The 25887-nt window shown below is 28.3% G+C and overlaps 1 protein-coding gene across 1 annotated transcript; it reads right to left on the bottom strand.

Moving 5' to 3' along the window:
• Nucleotides 1-5188: 5188 nt before the first annotated feature.
• On the bottom strand, nucleotides 5189-22858 carry LOC107452667 (uncharacterized). The gene is made up of 13 exons (XM_016069214.3): nucleotides 22757-22858; nucleotides 21774-22071; nucleotides 20317-20422; nucleotides 18836-18936; nucleotides 17721-17863; nucleotides 16820-16995; nucleotides 15229-15327; nucleotides 12615-12717; nucleotides 11308-11404; nucleotides 8448-8496; nucleotides 7919-7947; nucleotides 7756-7828; nucleotides 5189-5827 (listed from the first exon to the last, which is right to left on the bottom strand). The coding sequence occupies exons 2-13, from the start codon at nucleotides 22061-22063 to the stop codon at nucleotides 5669-5671; spliced, it is 1425 nt and encodes a 474-aa protein (XP_015924700.2). The 5' UTR covers nucleotides 22064-22071; nucleotides 22757-22858; the 3' UTR covers nucleotides 5189-5668.
• Nucleotides 22859-25887: the final 3029 nt, after the last annotated feature.

Here is a 25887-nt window from a genome sequence, read left to right as displayed (position 1 = left end):
GGCGCTGGACCCATGTCCGAGAGTTTGTGGGCTCGAACCCAGCCGGCCGAAGACTCCCCGTGTCGTAAAATGGTGACTAATGAATGTTAAATCTGTCGAGTAGCAAAGTCCTCCATGTTCCCATAACAAATCAGTACTTCTGGGCAGTGGCCCCCATCCCCCCCCCCCCCCCAAAAAAAATTTTTTTTTTCAAGTTATGTACGCCTGAAAATGGCCAGTTGCTTCTTTCATTTATGTGCTTAAAAAATAAAATAAAAATTCTCTCGTCTAAATTCCTCCCCAAACTACTCATTTTATTTAGTGTAAAAATCCCCCCCAAGCTTTAAGTGGGCGCATCGTGCGCCCTCCTTCCCCCCTGATAAGGGGGCCGTGCCTCTGGGGATACTGAATTGGAGAATGATCGTTCTCTGTTTCAGGTCAAAATTGCGATATGTGGATGAATGAATGGATGTATGAATGTGTCACACCCTATAAACAGGTGTGACGTATGGATGTGGCAGAAGTCGAATTCTTGGCTATAGATGGCGCCACTGGAAAACATGAACAATCGCACCCCTCTGCCTTAACAGGCATACGCCAACAACAACAATATCCAACCTCTTTCCTAGACTTTAAAATATACACGCATCCAATCCTTGCATACGTTAGTACTTGCTTACTCGCACTTTAAGTGAGAATAGAGATAGTAAGAGCACTTTATGGGATAGGAAAGACAGAAAAAATTCGAAAGACAGATTGTATGACGTTGGTTTCCCTTTTTGCATTAATGACTGCACGTCTGGCAAGACTTTTCACCAATCATCGAAAAGTATCTATATGAATGGTCTTCCAGGCATTCATAACAGCTAAACAGAATGCTGTGAGGAGAGTCGATTTTGCTGGCTGCGTAATCTGCGTTCTAACTCGCAATATGTGTTCTTATTAACCCCAAAAGTATTTTATGGGATTTTCAGTGTGGTTCTAAGAAGGACAAAAATAGATCCAAACCATGGAAAATCCAACGCCATGATGCATCTATTGTTTCATGTGGAGTCATGATACTTTTGACTGGTGAATAGATAAATTATTCCTTGTATTTAAACACCAGGGTGCTCCACCTGAATAAATATCTTTCAATTAAAATATACTTAAGATTTTATTGTGTGTAATACTGCTTTAGTTTCTGATTCAATGGGGATAAAATTGAAACCTTATTATACTGCTCGGTTGACATTGCAAGTTCATCTGCGGTTTTCCTTAATTCCTTTTTACTTATCTGTCACTTATAAAAAACACTTAAACGCTTCCGCCATAAAGTTTGTTTAGTAATCCTAAGAAAAAATAATTTGCAATCTTGCTTTGCATTCTTGTATTCACTATTTTATTTTCACACGTTAACTAGGCACAATATCATATAATGGTAACTACAAACATAAATATGAATTATTAAATATTTAATAATTGCTAAGTATTTAATAAGCTAGAGACCAATTTAAAGATGTTTATCATAAAATGTAGCGCTATAAGAAAATGTCATGCGATTTTTTAACAGTAATCGTTTACTCTCTATAGATTTAAACATCATATTTGGAATAATAATTAAAATCTGAAATAAAATATTAACAGAAAATAATGCTAAAAACGAAGGACGAATGTGTATTGCAGGAAAATACTGATTAGGAATAAACAAATTTGCTGGTAAAAAATACCTTTACAAATATTTGCTAAATCTATGGAAACCGGGTTCTTCCAATTTTGTTGCCGCAATACAATATGATTTACTGAATAATAAGGATACCCAACAACAATGTGAAACGAATTTAGATATTTATCTTTTTAGGTATAGAGGGATAAAAAAAAATAGTAACTTTTCTTTAGTTTTGTGTCGATAATATTGTTTGTGTGGGTAAGCAGTGGAAATTGCTATTGGCAATTAATTTTGCTTGCACGATTTTGATAATATAATTGTAACTAAAAGTGAAATTATATAGAGTTCCAGTTTTAATTTGGTCATTCTAATTAGTCAGAAAGGGGTCAAAATTTCGATTGAAAGTAACCTATCATTAACGAGATAATAGCAATACAATTTGCTTGCAGCAGTAGGAAAACGATTCAAACTTATGTTGCCACCTAACGTATAAAACACAATTATAATATGATAATTGGTTTTTGTGATAATATATTTCTAGTGCATAAATTATATTTCTAGTGCTATGGAAATCGCTAAAACGTCTGATTTCATCATACACAGAATTCGAACTGAAATTTGAACACTTTAGGAAGTGGAAAGCAGTGGCTATAAATTCTATTTGGCGATACAATGGCTATAAATTTTATTTGTGGAAGTTAAGAAAAGACCGAAACTTGCATTGCAAGCAAGTTGGGAGGTACAGTTATAATTTGATCACATTAGCACATCGGGAAGTTGTCGGAATTTTAAATCACCATTTGGTGATATTTTTGTAGCTGTCAGAAAACTATCGAAATTGTTATTGTCATCAAGTACAATGATTTAGTTAAAATTTATCTGCTTTATTTATAATTTTAAAGTGATTGAAATTTTGACAAATTATCTTCCATGAAAATATCGCGAGAAATTCAGTTTATATTCGTCAGAAGGCCGAATGAGCTAGTTCGGTGCTTCAGTCGAGATTTTCGCTGTCGGAATTTCGATTAACGATAAATCCACTTCAATGTTTATAATGCAGTAGAATATTGTATAAAAAATTCAATTCTGTATAATAGATTGGTCAGGAAACAAAAAAATAGATCGCAAAATTTCAGCAGAGATTTGAGTCGGTTGCTTAAGTTAATTTAGTTTCGTATTTTAAATTCATTTTTTATAGCAGGTTTGCCACATATTGCATGAAATGATAAAAATGTTTAAAAAAAAGTATTTTGATTACTCTTAAGTAAAAAAACGATAAGAACAACTTTATAAAACACATTTCAAATTAAAAAAATATTATAAAGTGAGTAGTAGAGCCTCTTTTGCAACACAATAATAATAGTATATGTAAAAAGATATAAAAAGAAATTCAAATTCAAGTACTTCTTGCCAAAATTTTTCTATTTCAAAAATCTAAAGTTCCTCATCTTAAGCAAAATTAATTTTTTAAATATCTAAATAATTGCGTTAAAAGCTTAGAAAGTAAATGGTTTTGGGAAACGAAATTTTTATTGTGATTAAAAGCAATTCGAAAGAATTAGACTTGAAGGTATGGCAAGCAATTGATAATTTAAACATTAAAAGGACACTTCCAAACTTCATTAACTTCAGAATCATTTTTATTTCTTACTTACATATTGAAAAATAATTCAGAATCGAAATTGTGGAAAAGAAAATGTGTGCTTGCATAGATAAAGTAGGTTCTTCACTTTGATGTGAGTCCTTAATTTTGATTCCGTTACTTAGTCAAATTGTTACACATATCATATTTAAAATGTGCTTCATAAAACAGCAAGACTTCAATTTATACTTTTAAATTTGATCATTAGATAAAAACATCATGTACTCAAACGAATTTTTATATAGCACTAACAGTTCAATTTATGTTTTAGAAATATTCCTATCAACTAAAAAGGAAACATAAATTGAAATTGTTTTCAAGCATGTTTGCGTAGTGTGTTTTTAGAAACATAACGGATTTGTTATAACGGAAACTTTTATTTAATTATTAACTTATTTTAAAAGAATCAACAAAATCAAAAGTTAAATTAATACAAAAAACATTTATTCATAAGAAATTTATTCTGTTCTATTTACAGAAAAAAATAAAGTGGAATTGTTTTTATTAATTAAAAAAATACAAGCAATTGAATAAATATGAATTATTTAGATTTTATACAAGAAACAATCACATGAAAAAAAAATATTTTGAAAATGAATTTTCAAGGTAAATCAAGCAAAAAAAAGCAAATTTATGTGAAATGCGAAAGAAATGTTTGTTTTATTCATTTGAAGAAAACAAGAAAAATTGTTCCTAGTTTACTTAGAGAAAAATAAATACCGCAAATTCTTCGATTTTGTGTAAATACCATTTAGTATCATAAAGTCTACAATACTTCCATGTTTCCGCTAGTATACTTCATTTTGGTAGCATTTTTACTGTGATTTTTTCTTCTTCTTTCTGTTTTAATGCTCTGACTTTGTTTTTAAAAGTAATGCGATGATCGAAGACGAATGACCGATATGAATATTTTTGAGATATTTCCTATGTCATTACGAGACTCGATGTTTAAGTTCAGCTCAAAAACGATGAATCAGCTGTATAATGCATGTGCAACAGTGAGTGTTCAAAGCAATCATTTTATTTTATTTTTAATCAATTATTCATTCAGAGTTTACTACTACCATTCAACTCCATGTCCTTGTAATTTTGAACCCGAATCAGAAGATAAGCGAACTCTAGGATGAAGTATAGGGAGAAATTCGGAATGGAAATAATCCGCTCTTTGATGGAAACAACCCGCATTTACATTACATGGAGAGGAAAACCACGAAAAAATTCCATGATTGGTCTGACGGCATGGGACTCTAACCCATGATCTGTCTACCTCTTAGGGTATTATACGTCAGCACTGTAGTCAGTACGAGCTGTGTACGAAATTCGTATCGACCAGCCAATGCTAAGATTTGAACCCGTCTCACTTCATTGAGAGATGAGTGCTCTATCCTCTTAGCCACCACTTCTCTGAAAACATCCATTTTGTTTTATAACTGTCATTGAATAACCGAACCAATTTTAGATTTGCGACTACTAATATTCAACTCCGTAACCATTTACTTTTGAGCCCATCACATAAGACAAAGGAACTCCCGGATCAAGTGTTGGAAGAAATTTGCCTTCGGGGAGGACTTTTTGATGAAACGAACCCGCATTTGCATTACATGGAGAGGAAAACCATAAAAATCTCCCACATTTAGCCTAACGGCAAGGAGACTCTAATCTATAATCCGTCTACCACTGTAGATATTTCACGTCAACACTGTGATCAGTGCAAGCCGGATGAGCAGCCTGGCAACCCAAGCCGGCAACCCCGTTCGCAGCATTGGGTGGCGAACATTCTATCACACTGTGGTCGGTAAACATTCATTTGCAAATGTAAGATAAATTATGTTAAACATTGAACATCTCACATTGTTTTTTTGAATACTATTTACCCTGTAGATAAAGAAAGCACCTTACAACATTTTTACGTTATCTGCTTTTGAAATATTTGATAATCTTTATTGTTACTAGTGCTGTTGTTAACAGTTTCAGTTTTGAATATTTCCATCATTTCTTAATTACATCTTAGAAAAATAGTATTAAGATTTTAATAAAACTGCTGGAAAATTCGAAATTCCATGAGTCAGAAATAAATCGAAAAGTTTCTGAACCTTCTGAGAACTTTTTACAGTGAAAAAAAAAACTCCACATAGTAACAATAAATAAATAAATAAAACTAGAATTACAATATTTAATTGTCCTGTCTTTAAACAGTTTGAGTTTTAGATATTTCCATCATTACTAAATTACATTTCAAAAACATAACATCAAGGTTTCAATAAGGCTGTTAGAAAATTTTAAATTTCTTGCGTCTGAAACAAATTGAATTTTTTCTTCACTTTTTGATGTCTTTTTATCATGAAAAAAAGTTATACATAGTTGCAAAAATAAATAAAACTAGTTTTGTTCTTTAAATCCTAGCTACTGACTTCAATCTCTTTCAGGGGCCTGCGGTTTTTCTTAAGAAAGTAACGAATGATGAGAAAGATAGATTCTAGGAAATCTGCTACTTGAACCAATGAAACACCAAGCCATATACCAATAAATCCACCAATGTAACTGAAGGCTTCAACGTTCTGAAAAAACACAAAAATGGAGGAAATTCAAAGATTTTTATAAAAAGATGTATGCAATAACTACGCATTTGCAAATTGAAGCATTGCTTCTATTTTTTTTAACTTCCTGACTATGAAACTAAGGCAACAGCTTCAACTGTTGCTCTGATGAAGATTGCCCTTTGAGCATCCGAAACAGCTGTCTGTATTTCATAAATATTTTTGTGCTCTTTAACGTTGTTTGCCTGAGTTTTGTATTTTAGCACAAAGGTCGCCCACTTGTGTATTTCCTGGCTATGTTTTTTATATGACAAATGTGCAATAATTTTTGCCGAGAAAATTAAAGACGAGCCATGACGAGACAAGATATTACGAGCCATGACTTGAAAAATATTTAATTTTATAGTTAACAAAGGTTTCACATTTGCAACTTTTAAATAAAGCCTTTTTAGCCGGTGGGCATTTAAGTATTTGGATATTATGTAAGACATGGGTGACAAGTAACAACAGAAACAGCCTCTTTTTCTCCCGAAAAGTTTATGTTAATTGATTACAGATGTTTTTCTCTCAAATAAAATAACTCACCCCCCCCAAAAAAAAATAACTTTTAAAAATTACAACTCCTTACAATAAAAACTATATCTGTTACAGTACAAATTGTTTAAGATTATTGAAACTGATTCAAAAAATGAGCAAAACTCTCCATATGCTCCAGTGCTTATGTTTGGCTTGAAAGTTTAGCTAAACGGCATAAACTAAGACTTACGTCAAGCATAAAAACCATCACGTGCTTATGATATTATAAAACAAACTAAATCAGTCACAAAAGTTGACTATAAATTGATGATGGTAATGAAGAAGATCTGTTCTTATATACTATATCTATGATTATGATCTATGATTATGATACTATATCTATGATCTATGAAAAGATCTATGATTATGAAAAAAAGATGAATAGTGGTTTTCAGATTATGGAACTCGTGTTTATCTGAATAAATTGAACTTCTTGAGTGACTCGCTATAGTTAAAATTCTAAGCCAATGTGATTTTGAAACTTGGTTATAAATCCTCATGAGATTTGGAAATGCATGACAGCGTATTATAGAATATTTGTTTGTTGAAATTAATATCTTAAAAGTTCTTATTCCAAATGATGTATTTATACTGAAAGCTTTATATTACATTTTTCAACAGCATGGTGATAAAATTTATGTACGTGTCTAAATCATGTTTGCGTTACGATATAGTATTATTATTTAATCGAATAAAAGGTCTGAAAACGTTTTCACTTTTGAAGATGATTAAATGATAGTCTCTAATTTTAACATATTGCTGTTAAATTGCTTTAATCTTTTCGTGGGCCATTTCTGTCTTTTTTTAATTTTAGTGATTAGTTTATTAACAGTTAAACAATAACATTTAAGGAACTGTATTCTATTTTGCTTATTTTTTTGTTTGCATTTAACGAAGAGTCAATTGCAGTCACAAAAAATACTAAATTAAATGGTGATTATTTACCATGCCAGAAGTATGTAGCCATGAACGAGTTAGCTTTTTCATGAATTTGTGTTGCTTTTCCAACATTGTCTAAAGCGGAAAACCATGCTTGCCATAGGATCTCTAATAACTAACTAAACACCATCACTAAGATCATCTAAGCACGCCTCGCATTATAGATGTTAACACAAAACTAAGGGGAAAATTAGATTTTCCATTGTTATAATAGAGAATCCAATATATTATGATGGGCATACTATAGAGCACTTACTACGGTGTATTTTGTAATATCTTGTAGGTAATCTACATGAAGCCCAAGAAAAGCTTAAGTGTTAAGTGGAAGTTAAGTTGTGTAGATGAATTTTTATAATTCAACACAAAAAATATTTCTTTTAAAAATCCATAGAAGTAATATTTATTATTTTTTGTTCATATTTAGCTTATTATACCTGATATTTTGGACTGAATTCAAAACGTGTGATTTCTTTGTCATTGATGTCCACATCTAAATATATGAAACGACTGAAAATTAAGAAGGAAATATTACTCTAAGTATGAACAATCATGATTTTTTTCTAAAAACTATAGATTACAATGATAAAAAACACTTACGAATTGCTGGTGGAGTTGTTGTCAGGTTTCTAAGAAAATTAATATGAAAATAAAGTTAAATTTACCATAAAATATATACGTTTTATTAATTTTAAATTAAACTGATTTAAAAATATAATTTGTGCATCAGAATTAGGTATCTATATTCTTTCTTTAGAGTAATTTATGATTATTGCCAGAATTAAAACACATTATTTAATGTGAGACAAATCATTCAAAATTCTAAAGAAATTATGTTATTCTTGATAGTCATTGCAGTTTTCTATGTAATCCTATCACGAAAGTAATGCCGTAAGTCATGCAATGGTTTTTGATTCATTCAATAATAGCTAAAAGTATGTACTATTTTAACCAAAATTGCTGGCAAATTGAAAATTCAAATCCGAAACATTGATCTAGCTTATCAATAAATAGTTCTATTTTGGTGCATATGATACAAAAGATTCATTTTTCTTTAAAATAAAAATTTTGTGTACAAGGTACTGAAGTGTTTCTCTTATATTTACTTAAAATATTTTAAAACACTTACATTTCTCGATAAGTACATTTCTTTCACTTCAGTAGAAAAAGATACCTTTCTATAAAGAAGAAATTAAGTTAAATTTTAAAACAAAAGGAATAAAATTTTACGTTTATATGAAGGCAATTCAAAAAAATCATTTTGATAAAATAAATGAGTCCTCTGGTGGGCCCTCTGCACCTACTCTGAATCTCTGTTTACCAATATAATTCATTCAATTTCTATATCCTCTAAAATAATAATATTAAAAAGTTAATATTTTTAGAATTTTAACAAAAAACTATTAAAAATTAATTTTTTCGTAGAATGTTAGGCTAATTACTAAGGAAAACTCGGTAAAACTCTGTAGTACCTTTCTCACTTACAAGGGAAACTAGGGAAGTGTGACTCGCCAATTTTGAAATAAACTAGTGGGATGTATGCCTTATGAGGAATAATTTTAGGGGGAAACATTCGTTTCGGCCCATAGAAGGTCCCGTGTGAGATAAAAAAATAATTCATATATAGAAAAATTGGCATTTTATTACTTCAATGCAGACTATTAGTTATTTTAATTGTCTCATACTCCAATTAATTTTGTGGCACTTTCACGTACTATATAATGCACATATTTATTGTCAAAATTGATTTCGGAAATTTCATATATCTGTAGTTTTTCAGAAAAACCTGTTAAGTTAATTTTAAAACAAATTGACATCAAATTTTTTTCATTTTTTTTTAAAAAAAAACATTCCAAATTAATTGGAGTAAGTAATTTCAATTCAATTAATTAATTAACAATTAATTAATAATTAATTTTCTGATTAATTTATTAATTAGCAAATTAATTAATTATTCAATTAATTACAAATTAATTAGATTATGAGACAATTACAATAACTAATAGTCTGCATTGAAGTAATAAAATACCGATTTTTCAAAATATTGAATTATTTTTTATCTCTCACAGGACCTCTATGGGCCGAAACGAATGTTAATTAAGTTATTAATTAGCGAATTAACTAATTATCCAATTAATTACAAATTAATTGGATTTTGAGACAATTACAATATCTAATAGTCTGCAATGAAGTAATAAAATACCGATTTTTCTATATATTGAATTATTTTTTATCTCTCACAGGACCTTCTATGGGCCTAAACGAATGTTGCCCCCTAAAATTATTCTTCATAAGGCATACATCCCACTAGTTCATTTCAAAATTGGCGAGTCACACTTCCCTAGTTTCCCTTGTTAGTTAAAAAGCTACGGCATAAAGGGATTAATCTGTGATTGGCTAAGAATTAAAATTCTTCAAATATAAATTTAAAAAAAAATCTCTTTAGTTTCAAATTTTAGTGATCGGATAAGTGTCTTTATTCGGTGGATACTCATCATTATAGGCAAGCCCGGTATCACAAACCCCCCATCATGGCAGTGGCTGCTGCAGTTTAGCACAACATCTGACAATTATTTTCCCCCTCCGATAAAAATGAATGCTAGCAAATAAAGTGGACATCAAGTAAAAATAGCAGATAAAATTTAAAGGAGAAGAAATTTTGTTCCTAACTTAAAAATAAAAATGAAGAACAGTTTTTTTTGTTTGTTTTAAAAAAAGTAAAATGTTCATTTTTCATGTTATTGTTTTACAAGTCTACAAAGAAAGAATTTGATGGCACAGTCATCAGTTTCGTTTGAAGAAAATTTTAAGTGGGCACAAATTACAATTCTGTTATTTTTCGTTAAAATATTGGGCTCATTATAAGTCTCAATTATTTTGTCCTTTTAGGTATGGCTGAAATATAAATGTGTTAATTCAAATTAAATCGTATAACTTTATTATAATAAAATTTGTATATGCTTGACTAAGCCTAAATGTATATGCTTGACTAAGCCTATTTTTTGCAATAATTTCTGCTTGACTGCGTTGGAGTCACAATAAAATTGAAGTCATGGGAGATAGTGCTGAATATTGACTCAAATAAATTCAGCTACCGGGTAGGTAGGTATTTTTTCACACGCTCATTAAATTAGTTTCAAAGAAAAATGTGGAGACAACAATTCAATGGTTCTTATCTATGTATAACTAGTGCTAAATAAACATATTTTTAGAAAATAAACTATTACCACGATTATTGCCACTTTTATCACAGCCTTTACTTTTCTCTGTACCTAATAAATAGCTAATTTTTGATAGAACATTAGAGAAACTAAAAGAATTTGCATGCAAGCAGAAAAAAGGTTTTTATATTATCATATTTAAAAAACTGGACCAGATGGTTCATAACTTCGGTAACTTTTTTGCCAGAAAAAAAATGTAACTCAGCTAGAAACTGCTATCATGGCAACAATAAAATTTTCATCACTGTTACTGTTTAATAATTTTCTAATTATTCCTATTTTTTAATTTTCAAAGGCGTATTTAGCATTAAATTCATATTATGAATAGAAATATAATAAGAATAGAATAATCAGAATGCTTGGCAAAAACTTCCAACTTGAGGAAGAACTAAGATTTGAGGGAAACTTAACTCGTAACCAAGTCTACTATCTTTCATTTCCAAAATTCCAAATTAGAAAAATTTCGAATCTGCTTCTCATTAATCTAAGCGAATGCTTAGTATTTTTAAGAAAACCTCTCGCTTGAATCGAAATAATAAAAAATATGTTAATGAAAATTAATAAATTTTATTAAAAGTCCTACCGAATGTGGTTGTTCATGGCACAGAAAACTAAGTTAAAAGTATAAAATTTAGCTATGAACAAATTAATATATTTCTGAAATAAATAAATTGAAAAAAATATAATAAAAAATAAAAATCACAAATATTTTTTTTAAAAAATAAATTAAAGTTTTCCTATGTGTAATAAAAAAATAATTTTACTTACAAGCACTCTTCTTTGCATGTCATAATGCAAACCTCTATCTGCTGATACATCTCATAGCAATTTTCATCATTTATTGTAATATTCATGTTTTTCATGCCTAGAATAAAATTAATTATACTATACAGTGTTCATTAAATTTACGTTCAAAATTGATACCTTTAAACGATTTCTTAAGCTGCTTAGTCTATAATAACATATCTAAACTCACATGCTATAATTATGGAAGTATGATTATTTATATTATATAATTAAATATTTATAATAACACTGCATTTAGTTTAATGTATTAAAATATTTTTATGGAGATGAATGGATATCATTTAAGGTGATACTAAAATTATTTAAAAATAAAAAAATTTAAAAAAATATATAACTGCACTGAAAAAAAAGCATGGTCAAAACTACTGGAATATGGTGTAATTTACCACGTTTCTGGTCCTATGGAAAGCCCAGCTAGGTAATTTTTACCAAAGCACTTTGATAATGATTGTTGTAAAATTAGTGCAGGCCTCTTGTTTAAAGCACAAAAAGCCTTATTTTAGAATGTTTGATAAAATTTGGTAATATTATCATGATACCTTAGAGCCTGGCCTAAAAAAACATGTTTTCGGTAAAATTCATTTTTAAGTTTTGCATTTTTTTTATTAAATGTGTGGTAATAAGAACTATGATTGAGAAAACCAACTTGTACAACATGAATGAAAAAATTACCAAATAAATAGTTTAAATACCTCTATTTTTGATTTTATTTCCAGAAATTGTAATTTTTTTTGCAATTTTAGAAATGTATTTACCATGCATTACGGTAATTTGCTAGAATTCTTTCTTCGTGTATCGGCCGTGAAAACTTCATTATTATCTCTCACTTATTAATTTGACGAAATTTTTTCAAGAGTTTGTCAATCAATTTGTTAATAATATGAGAAAATTCCTCTAATAAAACATTTTACCTGAACACTATTAAAAGAATGCAGAGATAATAAGGAAAGTATTGATGCAAATCGAATGAAAATAAAATGAATGAATTCACATAATAAATTTCAAAAAAATGCACTCAATATTTGCATGTTCTAAAATTATCAATCCAATCTAACAAATATTGCTTCACCATGTAAGTGGAGACGTAGTTTAAATTGAGAAGTATTGAAAAAATCTTTTGAAAAAGAAATCATTTTTTAAGGATCAATCTGTAAAACAAATACAATATATGAACTATAGAGAAGAATGCTTAGATGATTTTTTTTTTGCTTTATCTTACCTTTAAAAGAAACTAATAAATAGGAAATTTAAAAACAAAGTAACGCTACCTGGAGGACAAAGGTCTCTTTTATCAGAAGGATAAGTGAAGAATAAATGTGTGCAGTTAAAACAATGAGAAATAAAGTCTACAATGCATTTTTGGCGGCACATCTGTAAATAAATTAAGGAAAAATTTATTTTATGTTTCAAGAAAAACATTCCTGCGATTTCAAATTCATAATACTGTAATTTCACTCATAACAATTATTAGTAAAAAATTTCAATTAATACAATTTACTATTTCTGAATATTAATCATGGAATACACAGATTGTCCCATAAACTATAAGGGGAATTTGGACGTCTCAAAAGATGGAGAATTGCATCGCAACACGTCCGGGAACGGCATCATATGACGCTAGATCAACCATAGTCCGGCCTTGTAAGATGGTTGAATGGCTCTAACCCATGATCCGTCTACCACTAAGGATATTTCACGTCAGCACTGTGGTCGGTGCAAGCCAGATGCGGAATTCGTATCGACTGGGATTCCAACCCGGTTCGCCGCATTGGGTGTGGTCGGTATTCAATAGGTCTCACAGTTATCACATTCCAAACATGGTGACCGTTAATTTCTTCTTTAATTTTTGTACGAATAACATTTATGTCCTAGGATATTTATATTCGTGTACTGTTATACTTTTTTTACATACAACATTTATACCCAATGATGTTCATGATTATGCCTATGACATTTTTTCAATGTACAAATGGTATTTTAAATATTTTAACGGCATCTTTTAAATCAATTAAGGTTCTCAAAAGCCTATATCAGTAACTGTAAGCAGTAACAGTGAAATTTCCCAAATATTTCAGAAAGTAAAGTGTCCTGAGCGTTAAAGAACAGAACACAAAAAAGTGAACATTTTGATATTTTTTAATCTGAGTACTACACTGTTAGAATTTTCATTCCAAAATTGTGATAAAATAGCCATCAGCAGTCTGTCCATCCAATTAACCGTAAAGTTTATGGTAGTGAATATTTTTTTTAAATTTTACGGTTTTGAAACCGCTTACAACTAGTATGGTTAAGAAACTATAAATGCAAAACTATACGGTTTTTAGCCATTTGCAATTAACATATTTTTAAAACCGTGAAAAGGAAATTTAACTGGACATTAGAGATGGGCTATTCGTTGGGTAATATTTATTAGAAAGTGCAGAACACAAATTGGGGAGTACAGGACACTAAAACTCTCCATGCTTTGAACGAAATGGAAAAAAAAACCTCATGTTGTCAAAGCTGGAACTCGAATTCCCGTTCGAACAGTAGTCATGATACTGATAGATTAGCCTTCTCGGCTTTACTGTGCATCCAGCTGCACGGAGCTAAGTTGTTTCCTGAAGTGGACTGCGATAAAATTATGGTTGCTTAACCTTATTAGGTGCGAATTAACAGTATTAGTTGAGAATTAACCGCATTAGGTGACAAAATTAAATAAACTGTTTTTCTCACAGTAAACAGTCTGAATACCATCTTATTTATGATTATTTGACTGCTGTGTTTCAATATAGTGAAATAACAATGAAATAAATTGCTATTGAAAGATTTCTTCCGTGAAATTTCTAACAGAGTAGGATTCAACTTTATTACCTGGAGGGTAATCTTAAAAATTCAAATATGTTACAGCTGGTGATAATTTAAATTTTGAAATTCGACACAAAACTATGCTTTCTCTGAATAAAAATACCTTTTTATCAAAAAATTCAGGTCCTCGATGCTCAAAATAATATGAGGGGGGTATAAGGGCAATTTGAAAAATATGATCCCAATAGCTTTTTCAGAGTGGTGAAACTTTTCTACCCCTTAATGATAATTTTACTTTTTTGATTATTTATCACCACAAGAAAGCTAAATTAAAATTTTTTATTCTTCAAGATCCATTCTAATAGTTTCTTTCAAATTCTGTCATTTAAAATTATCAAAATTAAATTAGTAATAAAATTTTTAAAATCTTCCAATTCGAAATGTTTCAACAATTGCTAATTTAAATATTAAAAAGTAATAAATAATTGTAAAAACAGTTTTATGCATGTAATTACTTTTGGATACCCGAGTTTTATAATTACATGCCAAAAATTTTCTAACCATCTTAAAAAGTTCTCGAAATAATACAAAACACGCAAAAAAAAACTAGATGAGGGGATTTGAGCTTTCAACCTCTCTCCAGACTAAGCAATTGGAACCATATTTTACAGATTGATACTACATCTATATTTTGAGTATCAAACATCTCAGTCCACCTAAAACATGTATGCTTATTCAGAGAAAGTAAGTTAGAATGTATAACTTTCTAATTTTTATAATTACGAATTCCATTATTTTTAAATTTATATAATCTATATAAATAATTTTGTAAAATGACAGTTTCTTGGCATTTTATCCACTAAGGCTTAAATTAAAGCACAGATAAGTGACAAGAATTGTCTCTCTGCTTACATGTGCAAAAACATGTTTCTCTTCGACATGAATTGGCATTAAAACTTTTCAGTGAGTCAGAACTTCAATAAAATTATAGTTGAAATTTAAAATATATGTTATACAAAGTGACAAACTGTAAAAAACATACTTTTAATGCAAAAAAGATAGAAATCTGAATTATTTTTTAAATAAATGCATTACTTCTTGCGATCTGGGCCCTGATTTTCCATTGTTCAGCCATTTGTTATCATAATCAATACAATCTGTTTTGTACGGAGAAGGAAGCAACTTTTCTTCTTTCTAACAAATAAAAATGATACTTAGAATTTAAATTACAAAGGGAGACTTTTTTTGTTTTGTTTTTTATTTTATGAGATATTTCCGCAGTTCTTTTTTATCGATGATTTTGAATCTGCATTCGGTTTCTAGTAGATTTTTGTCGAATTTAGTTATGTAGTCTTGTTCAGTCTGTTTTAGTTTATTCAGTCTAGTTTAGTCTATCTTTTGTCAAAATGTAGAAGTTTAAAGAAGTCATTTACATATATAACAGGGGGTCGAATTAATAAACTTCTAGGGAGATAGGACATATCATAAGGATTAAAATTGCACAGCAACACATTCTCGAAAATAATTTTTCCACACCGTTAGAGGTATTTCCCAATTATGAACTGTTTCTTTATGTGTTGCAGAACATAATAGAGAAGCGTCACTAGCCGCTCATGACGACATTTCCGGCATGGGTTTCGATGAAATTTTAATCCAAATAAGTGCGCTAGAAACCATTTTATATTTGTTGCCATTTTTTATTTGTTGCAATATTTATGCGTTTCCTCATTATATATAAAAATTGTACATTGCGACAAAAAAAAATAGATCGAAAATGTCATTTTTTAAAATAAAAAATATCTGTAACTTTAGAAGAAAAACTAATTTCAGATAGGAATTGCTCTTATTCATCTCTTGACCAGCCTTCATTTTTTCCTTTGGCCCTGGCACTGTCCCCTAAATATCTTCTTAGTACCTCTGTTTTCCTCCATTCTCTCAAGGTGTCCTAGCCATTGAATTCTTTTTGCTTTTACATAATTGACTATATCTTTTTCTTTAAGTAGTCTTTGTCTTTTTTAAATAGTCTTTGTCTTTCTTTAAATAGTCTTGAATAGTCTCACCTTCTCCACAGATCATCCAATAGGTCAAAAATAAATTATAATAAATCTAAGTTTAAAATTTCTTTTATATTGAACAATCTTAGGCTTCTTTTTTGCACAAAAAGTGTATATATTGTTCAAGATTACATTCAGTAAAGCCAGTTTTGACCCCAAAATCCTTGGACTTAGAAATCAAACCTTGGGCGCAAAATAAACGAATACTTAAATATTTCAAATTAATTTAAACATTTCTTTGTAACTAGTTATTACCTTATTTATAATTTTTCTTTGGAACAAGCATCTTAAAAATAATTAGTTTTGCTTTCATTACAATTTTTAATATTAAATATATCTAAGGTATAATTCGTCTTAGATAATCTAAGAAAATTTCCATGGTGCGAAATTAGGGAAATTTCGAATAATTCACCCAGATTACTTTTCAAATATATTACATGTTTAGAAGAACTTCTAGAACACAAAAAGTAGCAATTAATAAAAAAAAATCTGAATGGACTTAAGTAAAAGAATCTAATGTAATATATTAAGGATTACTTCTTCTTTTAGTGATATATTAAAATGAATAAACACGAAATAATTGGAATAGTATATAAATAAGATTTAATTGAAAAATTGTTCTAAAAACTTACTAAATGAATTGTTATTTTGTAATGTCTTCCAGGCTGCAAAAAATACCCTGTTAGAAAAGGGTTCACAGCTTCAAATGGAGAATGAACCTCAAATAGTATTCCGGGCAAAATGTTTGGATCAAATATGTCATCTTCATGACAGTCTATCTTGAATTTATGATCCACTCTGAAAAAGGCTGAATAGTAATAATAAAAATATTAAACTCATATGATTTAGAGTTTAACCATCTTAAGTTACGTAAAACAATTACAACAGAATTGCAACAGAAATCAATATTAATAATCATTTTAAGGTGCAAGGTGGCGTTAAACAATGTCTTTAAATATGTTTTCTATAACATTTCTGTAAACACCAAATTTAATTCAGAGTCGGTGTTTTAATATCAACAAAATATCATTTGAAGCTTTGACTGTAGTAGAAGTAAAAATTTTAATACTAGTTTTTTTTTATGAATTACAAAAATAATATGGATATAAAATAATTTCTGAAATTTTCCCACTTTCGCATTTTCTTGTTTAATAAAAAAATAATTTTCAATTTTCAGAATTTTTTTAAAAATTTTTATCAACATAAATGAAACTTTTAATCATAACTTTAAGCAAGAAAAGTTTAAAATTCATGTTTCAATTATCTACCGGGTGTTTATAAGATTATTAAAATGAAATAAAGAAATGTATCGTTGTGTTTTTTCGATGATTTGCTTAATGGGGATAACATGAAGATTTCCTCGAAAATATATGTTCAGTACTCAAAATTAAATTAAATTTTTAAAATTATTGGATTGCTTAATAGATTCAATAATTACTTTTTAAATTATTTTCAAAAATCTTTTAAAAATCTCAAAAAAAAACGTAAAGAATTGTTTGAAACGTGATTAATCATAAAATGTAATGTATTTACCTTTGTGATATTCTAATCTTTTGTAGACTAAAGGCATTTCTTGACTGTTTACTGCGGAGTTGGCATTGAAGCAAATTGAAAAATCTAGCAAATTTTCCAGAGATCTCAACCGAAGCAATAAATCGATAGAAAGTTGCGGTGCCCTGAAACAATAATATTTGTTAATTAAAATTATTTTAATTAACACATCTGTTCTTTAATTAAAACATCTGTTTTTTTAATTAATGCATCTTTACCCTCAATTATCAAACCATCTAAGGATATCATTAATACAAAAGGGTATTTTATAAATGAAGATAATTGTAATGAAAACATATGACAATTATTAGCGGTAGAAAGTTAATTAATTAAAAAAAATCAAGAATATTTTTCAAGTCAAATCATTTAGATCAACATGTTTTGCGGCATTGAAAAAAATATGGTCAAAACTAACAGAATATGGTTAAATTTTCCGTTTTCTGGCTCTATAGAAACACCAACAAGATCAGTAATTTTTACCAAAGCCCTTAGGTAATGATTTTGGTTAAATTAACTATAAAATACAGTGTTATAATATGGAGTAAATTTTAGTATATGTGGCAAAATTTGGTAATTTTATCAAGATTTCTTAGATCATGGTATGGAGAATTTTTATTTGATTAAATATACTTTTAAATTTTGTATTTTTCACTGTGTCCTTGCTATAAGTATGCTATAATAAGAGCTATAATTTGGAAATCCAAAATTTAAGGAGAACCGCTACCATATGAAAGGAAAACTTGCTAAATAAATGGTTTAAATATACTTTGTTTTTATTATCAGACTTATGTTTTTTTTCTCTGTTTTCATCAGAAAAATCATTGCCGTGCAGTACACTAATTTCACCAGAATTTCTTCAGTATGCGATCATTGTGTATGCAACAGCTAAGCATTTTTCTTTTTTCTTTTAGAAAATTATTTATTCAGGCATTTTTATATGAATTAATACACAGAACTGTATCACATTTCAAACTCCATAACATGTCATTAACTCTGATAATTTTTCACATTCAATAAAATTAAGTATAGAATTTTTTTACCAAGATTTTACTCTTCATGATTTATTTATTTTTTACTACTAAAAAAGAAAGACTTACTCAGTTGTTGATAGTAATATATACAGTGTATCTTCAATGTTATGTACAAGATGATATATATCACCGATCTCAGTTTTATTCTGAAGATATTCGTTTTTTACCTGTAAATATAAAATATTTAAAATCAGCCGCTTCTACTCTTAATATCATCTAAACTAAAAGTTGATCTTTCATTTTATTAGCCTAAGAAAATTAAATATTTTTTGCGAAAATAAGTAATTTAGTTAAATTGATTTTATTGTCAGAAAAATAACTTTTTATAAAATCTTTAATTAAATTTTACATGAATAATAATGGAACATAAATATTTTAATTAAAAAAACTTGAAAAGGGAATAATGAATTTTTTTCATGTAAGAGTTTGCTATTGCTTTTGATATACAAATAAAATCATAGAATTAAAATGATTTTGTATAGTTATTGGTGTTATAATATTAATTAATTTGTTGCTTATTATTAATTAAAATTATAAGAGAAGAAATTTTAAGAGAAGACTAGAAAGCTATTACGCATGCACACAAAATGTTGAACTTACTAGGATCCAGAGCATTTATTAGACATTCTTTTTTCAAAAATTTATTGTGAATTATTTGCGCCTTTGTACTATTTAAAAATTGTCCAAAAAGTGTAAAAAGTCCCATCTAAATTCATTAAAAAATCTCTAATTGGTGATAAAACGGAAAGAAGAACGTTTTTATTACTTCACAATTCAATGTATTTAAAATAAAATTATTCATAATTTAATTTTATTTTAAAAGTTTCATTAAAACTCATTAAAATTAAATTATTACTAGTATTTCTAAATTACTCATTCTTCCTTGTCATTTTATTCAGTTTTCAAAAATCAGATAAAAGTAAAATATGCATATATTATGAAATAAAAGTAAAATATGCATATATTATGAAATAAAAGTAAAATATGCATATATTATATAAATATGCATGTAGCAAAATATGCATATATTCCATATTTCACACAGTTATTTTTACGGTGCAGTGATTTAAAATCTGATTAAAAATACAAAAAATATTAAAAATCATGAAAAAAATCGCAATCAAATTTTCAACTTTAAATAAATGTTTGTTTTTGAGAAGTCAAACATTTGTCTAATAATGAAATTTGAGATAAAATTTATAACTTTTCTTCATTCATTATAAGATTTACTTCATTCATTATAAGATTTACTTCATTCATTATAAGATTTACTTTCATTCATTATAAGATTTACAATTTAAGATAAAGTATTATTATTATTATTTTTACGTTAAAAAAGTTTTGCATTCATCAAGAGTATTGCGTTATAAAATCTATTCAATAGAGTGAAATATATTTTACATTAGCTGTATATTAATAGTATATAGAGTATTGGGTGAAACTGTGTATTTCACTGGTTTTTCGTTAAAATGCATAGTTTTGCTTATATTGATTATTATAAACAAAATAATTGACCGATATTTAGCAAAAAATATCTTAATAATTACTTTTATATTTGCATTCTTGCAGTAGTGCACATTTTCCTTACAAAATTCTTCGTTAATTTCCATGCAATGGTCCGGATATTTTTCGCAATATTTTTTCCTGCTAAATCTGGAAAGAATATGGTTTTAGGGAAATGAGCCAAGCACAATGGTAATATAGAATAAATTATTGAAAAGTACAGGATTATTAATTAATGAAGGTATTTGAAATTATTTAAAGTTATGCTTGAAGTGAGCTAATTGAACTAACTTAAAAAAGGAAATTTTATGAATTGCAAGAGAATATCATGATTTAGACTCTGCACCCTGATTCATGACATACTCTTGTAATTTGTGACCCTTCTTATTTTTATGGAAATATAATGAATCACAGAGTCCACTTTTTTTATTTTTAGGAGAATGTCAGGAACTACAGTCGTTACGCCTTCAATTTTTAAGTAAACATTATGAACTGTTCTACACCCTTAATTTTTTTTTTGAATATTGTGAACCTCAGGCCATTATAATTACCCTTTTGAATTTCCTGCTGCACTGTTAGAAATTTTGTATCAAATAACTTTTGTATTAAAAAAGACCAACAATCACATTACAGAATCTTTTTACCGTAATACCCATTTTTACCAGAACATGTTTTTACCAGAACATTACCGTAAAATAACCGAATCACTCTAATTAAAGAAATTATGGTAAAAGTTACGTTATAATATTTTGCGACAAAATGGATTTTATGAATGATGAACCCAATTTTTTACTTTGTACTGTAGTGTAACTTGCGATACTTTAGACCCTAATTTAAGTTATCCGACTACCTTCGGGACAAAATTTTTGAAAAATAAATATTTTCCACTACATTATTGCAATTTATATTGTATATTAATTTAAATAAACATATTTAATGGAGAAAATTTAAATATACAGGAAATTTTTTGTTTAAAGAGTATTTTTTAGATAATTTTAATGAAAATAACTCATTAACGGAAAACACTCTACACAAAAAACTATTGTACATACAGCTATCAAACTTTTTGAGCCGTTTCGTATAACCCTCTGACCTCTGACCCTCTGACCTTTACAGTGTGAATTTTATTTTATTTAACGAGTTATTTTAAGTAATTCCCAAAAATACTTTATTTTGACATCTGAGAAAAACTAGTTTTTTTTCTAATGCCTAGCTGGAAATTTTTCAAAAAAGGAATCCGTCACTAACTTTAGAATCATATTTGAGGATACATAAAAATAAAGTTCTTAATATATTAAGTTATTCACCCATTTCATATTATTAGATTTTAAAGAGAAACAGACATGAGAAATTCCATTTACCACAATTTATCTGAAATTTGGTGTTATTTAAATGTGCAATTTATAGTAACACATGCTCACTGACTTTAACTTAGTATGGTATGCATCACATTATGCAAAGGTGTCAGACGATATCTGCATCAATATTCATGACTACTTACTTTTGATTATTGCACCATGTATATGCAGGAGCAATATATGTATCTGGACTCGCTATATCGATATTCAAAATTGTTGGATATTCGAGTACATAATTAAGAAATCGTACACATTGATACATAAATGCAATTAAAAATAACGAAAAGACAACGATTCTGAAAAGTTTCCTCGGAATAGTTGCTGCTGTCACTATGCCAGAAAGTACATTAACTGATGATTCTCTGAAAACCACTGATGCATAGTGTCTGACAGATTGAGTCTTCTTCTTTCCAAATGAGCTTTTAGCAGGCATGCTGAAATCTGAAACATAAACACTATATTGCATACAAAAAAGTTTGCATAAACATTGTATTATATTTATTTTTCTTCTTCTTATTATTATTATTGCCATTTCAAACATTAACAATAGTAGAAATTATTCATCTCAAAATATTAAATATTCATCCTACAATTTCTTTAAAATAGATTTTAAATGTCTTTTTTATATTTACGTGTTAGTCACTTCTGAAACAAGTGTACAGCTGAAATGCAAAACGTGAAGCACCCTCTTCAAATGATAATAAGTAAACGAGTTGCAGTTAAACGTAATACGAAAATTACATACATACATAAATTCATACATTTTGATTTTATTAAAAACAGTTTTTTTTGAGGAAAATACTTAATAAAATACTTTTCAAGAATTTATTATAAATAAAAGTCTATCTGGAAATGGTTTTCGTTTTGCTTATTGTAAAAAAAAATTGTAAAATGTTCTTAACGTAAATTTAAATTTGAAAATTTGCATATCGATTACTTTGAAATAACGTATATTGTAAAAATATTTTAATAATATCTAACCATTTAACTGTTCTAGAATTTATATACACTTGTAGAAAAAATTTTTTAAGGAATAGAAAATACACATTTCAAAATATACATACAAATTAAACATTTAACTTTGCCACAGCACTTATGAATAAGATTAGAATGAATGTTTACTTACTTCACTCTCTATCCCTTTCTCATCATGTAATTGTCAACAAAGGGTAAATTAGTAATGCGAATAAGGTGGTTTTGCGTCTGCGCAGAAAATAGCTGTTCTAGAAAATTTAGGAAAGAGAATGTTATTATGGTCTGAATTAATAATGAATCGATTTAATTTGACGCAAGAATAAAAAATAAATTAAACCAACCATAGAATTATCTAAAAAAAGTTTAACAAACATGTTTCGAACTTATTTTACTTCTATAATAACTATATAGAAACACTAAGGTACATTAGTATGCTCTTAAAATTAGTTGAATAAATATCAATTTATGCATCGAGTTAATTTCTCTTTAATTAAAAATTAGTAAGTAGTTGATATTATAAATTAATTTATTTTCAAACATTGAACAATGAAGCCAAACATTTTTGGCTTGAAAACTTAAATTTTTTTATTCGAATTCTAATTCAATTAATTTCAAAGCTTAAATTTATACATTGTCTTATTCAAGTATCAAATATGAATTTAGACAAATTTTTATATTAATTAAAAATTTAAAAGTTCGTTCAAGTAAAGTTAAGCTATATATACCTATATATACACAATTTGATATATCGTAATATAATTTACTGAAGCCGGTTTTAATAACTGAGCTGTGTTTGATGCTTAAGATTCTCCAAATATTATGGGTTTTTTTTACTTCACAATCTATTATTATAACAGTAAAAATATTTTATGGACGGCGACAAAATTTAGTAGGTGTCAAAATTTTATTAGTTTTCATGGATTCTAGAAAAAATAAATAAATACTATACTTGTAATATTTTTCTTAGAAATAAATATGCAGAAACTTTACATTTGAGTAAAGGATAAGCTGCCGGCCACATGTACTCTATTGATACAATACAAGATTTTTAACCAAATATAATACATTGTGGTCGAAATTTGTCATCTCTTTTTGAAACTTTTAATCCTGTTATTCAAGTACAACAAATAGATAAAGATCATTACTTGGGTGAAACTCTTTCGGATATGAACAAAATATATGATAAAACATATGAAAATATCTCTGATGCTCAGTAGAAGCAAAACAAAAGTGATAATGAAAAATCAAAACTCAGATACTTAAAACTTAATGAAATAGACTATATAAAATCAAAGGATAAATATGAAAAAAGAGTTTTTGGGTCCTTTCAAGGTGATCAAAAAGCTTACTGATGTAACAAAGCAAATGTTGGATAATCACCATGAAATTTCTTTTAAAATACATGTTTATTGATTATTATTAATGAATTAAAGGAAAGAACATTAAATAATATTTCTTTAGTGCTGTAAATGAAAAACCCATCTTGATTTCTTTTAAAATTTCCTTCCTGTTGTTTTGTTTACAAATATATATATATAATAAATAAATAAATACAAGAAAACACGAAGAAAGTTAAGAAAAACAATAAGTTTCATTTATTGCGCTTAAGCTGCAAGTAAACAGAACTCATTAGATAAGTTCAAAATGAAGATAAAACAAAGAAAAATTATAGATATATAAAAAAAGGGGCGGAAATAATAAGTAAAAAAATAACAATCAACAGTATAAAAAAAAAAAAAAAAGGANAAAAAAAAAAAAAAAAAAGGATAAAATTTTATTTAAAAAAACCAGAAAAAAAAGAAATGATCTTTTCATTAGCCCACACGATTATATCCGCAAAACAGAGTGCTTTTTTTCCGGTTTTTTTAAAATAAAATTTCATCCTTTTTTTCAAATTATTTTTTATTTTTATTTTTTATTTTTTTAAAATCTGTTGTTTGTTATTTTTTTACTTATTATTTCCCCCCTTTTTTCATATGTCTATAATTTTTCTTTGTTTTNATATATATATCATTCGAATAAAATTCTTATTATTTCTGGTGTGTCAAATAAACACATATTTACTATTTTACAATTCATGTATTATTTTTTCTTTTCTTTTTTAAGTTTGCATATGTGATAATGAAAACAAAAACAAAAATGTTTTCTTTCAGTAAGGAAAGATATCAAATCAAATTAATAAGCAATCCGATTTAGAATACCTATAGTCCATCTCACGTCGTGCTTATTTCATGCGCTAACTAACGCTTTTATGACCTGTTTTTTTTGCTTTACACCTCATCTTAGAAGGATGATGGATTTTCTTAGGCGGCTTACGCTAGCAGAAGGGACGGAAAAGTACTTTTAAACATATTTTAATCCTGCTGTGTTTTCTGTGTTGAGTTTTAGTATGATTTCGATGAGCTCGTATTTTTATGAGGATCTTGTTTTAAAAAAAGAGAAAAAAGAGAGAAATGACTGGAGGGAGGACAATTTTTAAGATCAGGAAGCAGTGGCAAGCATTTTAAAGGGAAATACAAAAAAATAACGATGCTGAATTAATTTGAATTCAATCAATGTAGTCTCGAATAATATGGCGAAAAACAGAGATCTTCTAATCGCTCCGGGCTAAGAGAAGATAAACGAGTAGCCTGAAAAGGTAAAAAAAAGTTCATTCTGAACCATCTAGACCTGAGCCAATACATGCAGTTCTGATACACCTTCACACACAAGACTTCATATGTTTCCTTAAAAAGAACGGACTATTTCCTTAATCTTACGGTGAAACCATGAGATTAAGGAAATAGTTGTTTGGGTTAAAACAAATTCGGAGGCAAGATGCTAAATGATGGGATAGGTCAAGTAAAGAGAAAGATCAACCTGTCGGGTGCAAGAATGAAGGAAGCCGAGACTGATACAGCATAGACGTCAAAGCTCTTAAAGAGAACCTTTTGGAATTGATAAAGGATCAATACATAGTTCTTTGCAAGTCAGAATTAAGCATTCGATTCCAGATTTAGTGATGACTGGAATGTCAGTTGTTACTGTATTTAGATATTCGGCACTTTGAAGTATATATAAAGCTAAAAAGTATCAAACTTGAATAAAAGAGTACCGATTGCAAAAATGGATTGCTAGCTCTTTGTTGTTAAAAGGGCTACTGTCTGAGAAATTCCGCATGCTTTTTTTCCAATTTGAGCCGATCTGTATGAATTGCGGTGAGACGGAACATCCGTGGAAGGACTTGAAGTCACATTCTAGTTGCATGAATTACTTTGAGTTGAATAATGCTGAATAAGTTGC

This window comes from Parasteatoda tepidariorum, chromosome 7 (genome assembly GCF_043381705.1).
Source record: "Parasteatoda tepidariorum isolate YZ-2023 chromosome 7, CAS_Ptep_4.0, whole genome shotgun sequence".
Taxonomy (NCBI): Eukaryota; Metazoa; Arthropoda; class Arachnida; order Araneae; family Theridiidae; genus Parasteatoda; species Parasteatoda tepidariorum.
The sequence above is the reverse complement of the archived record's forward strand: the minus strand, read 5'-3'. Positions and strand labels throughout refer to the sequence as shown.

Coding starts and splice junctions, on each gene's coding strand:
- LOC107452667 (XM_016069214.3), bottom strand. CDS start 22,063: ATGCCTGCTAAAAGCTCATTTGGAAAGAAGAAGACTCAATCTGTCAGA. Junction 7,829..7,918: donor AACAACTCCACCAGCAATTC/GTAAGTGTTTTT, acceptor CTTAATTTTCAG/TCGTTTCATATATTTAGATG. Junction 5,828..7,755: donor AATTCAGTCCAAAATATCAG/GTATAATAAGCT, acceptor GTGTTTTTTCAG/AACGTTGAAGCCTTCAGTTA.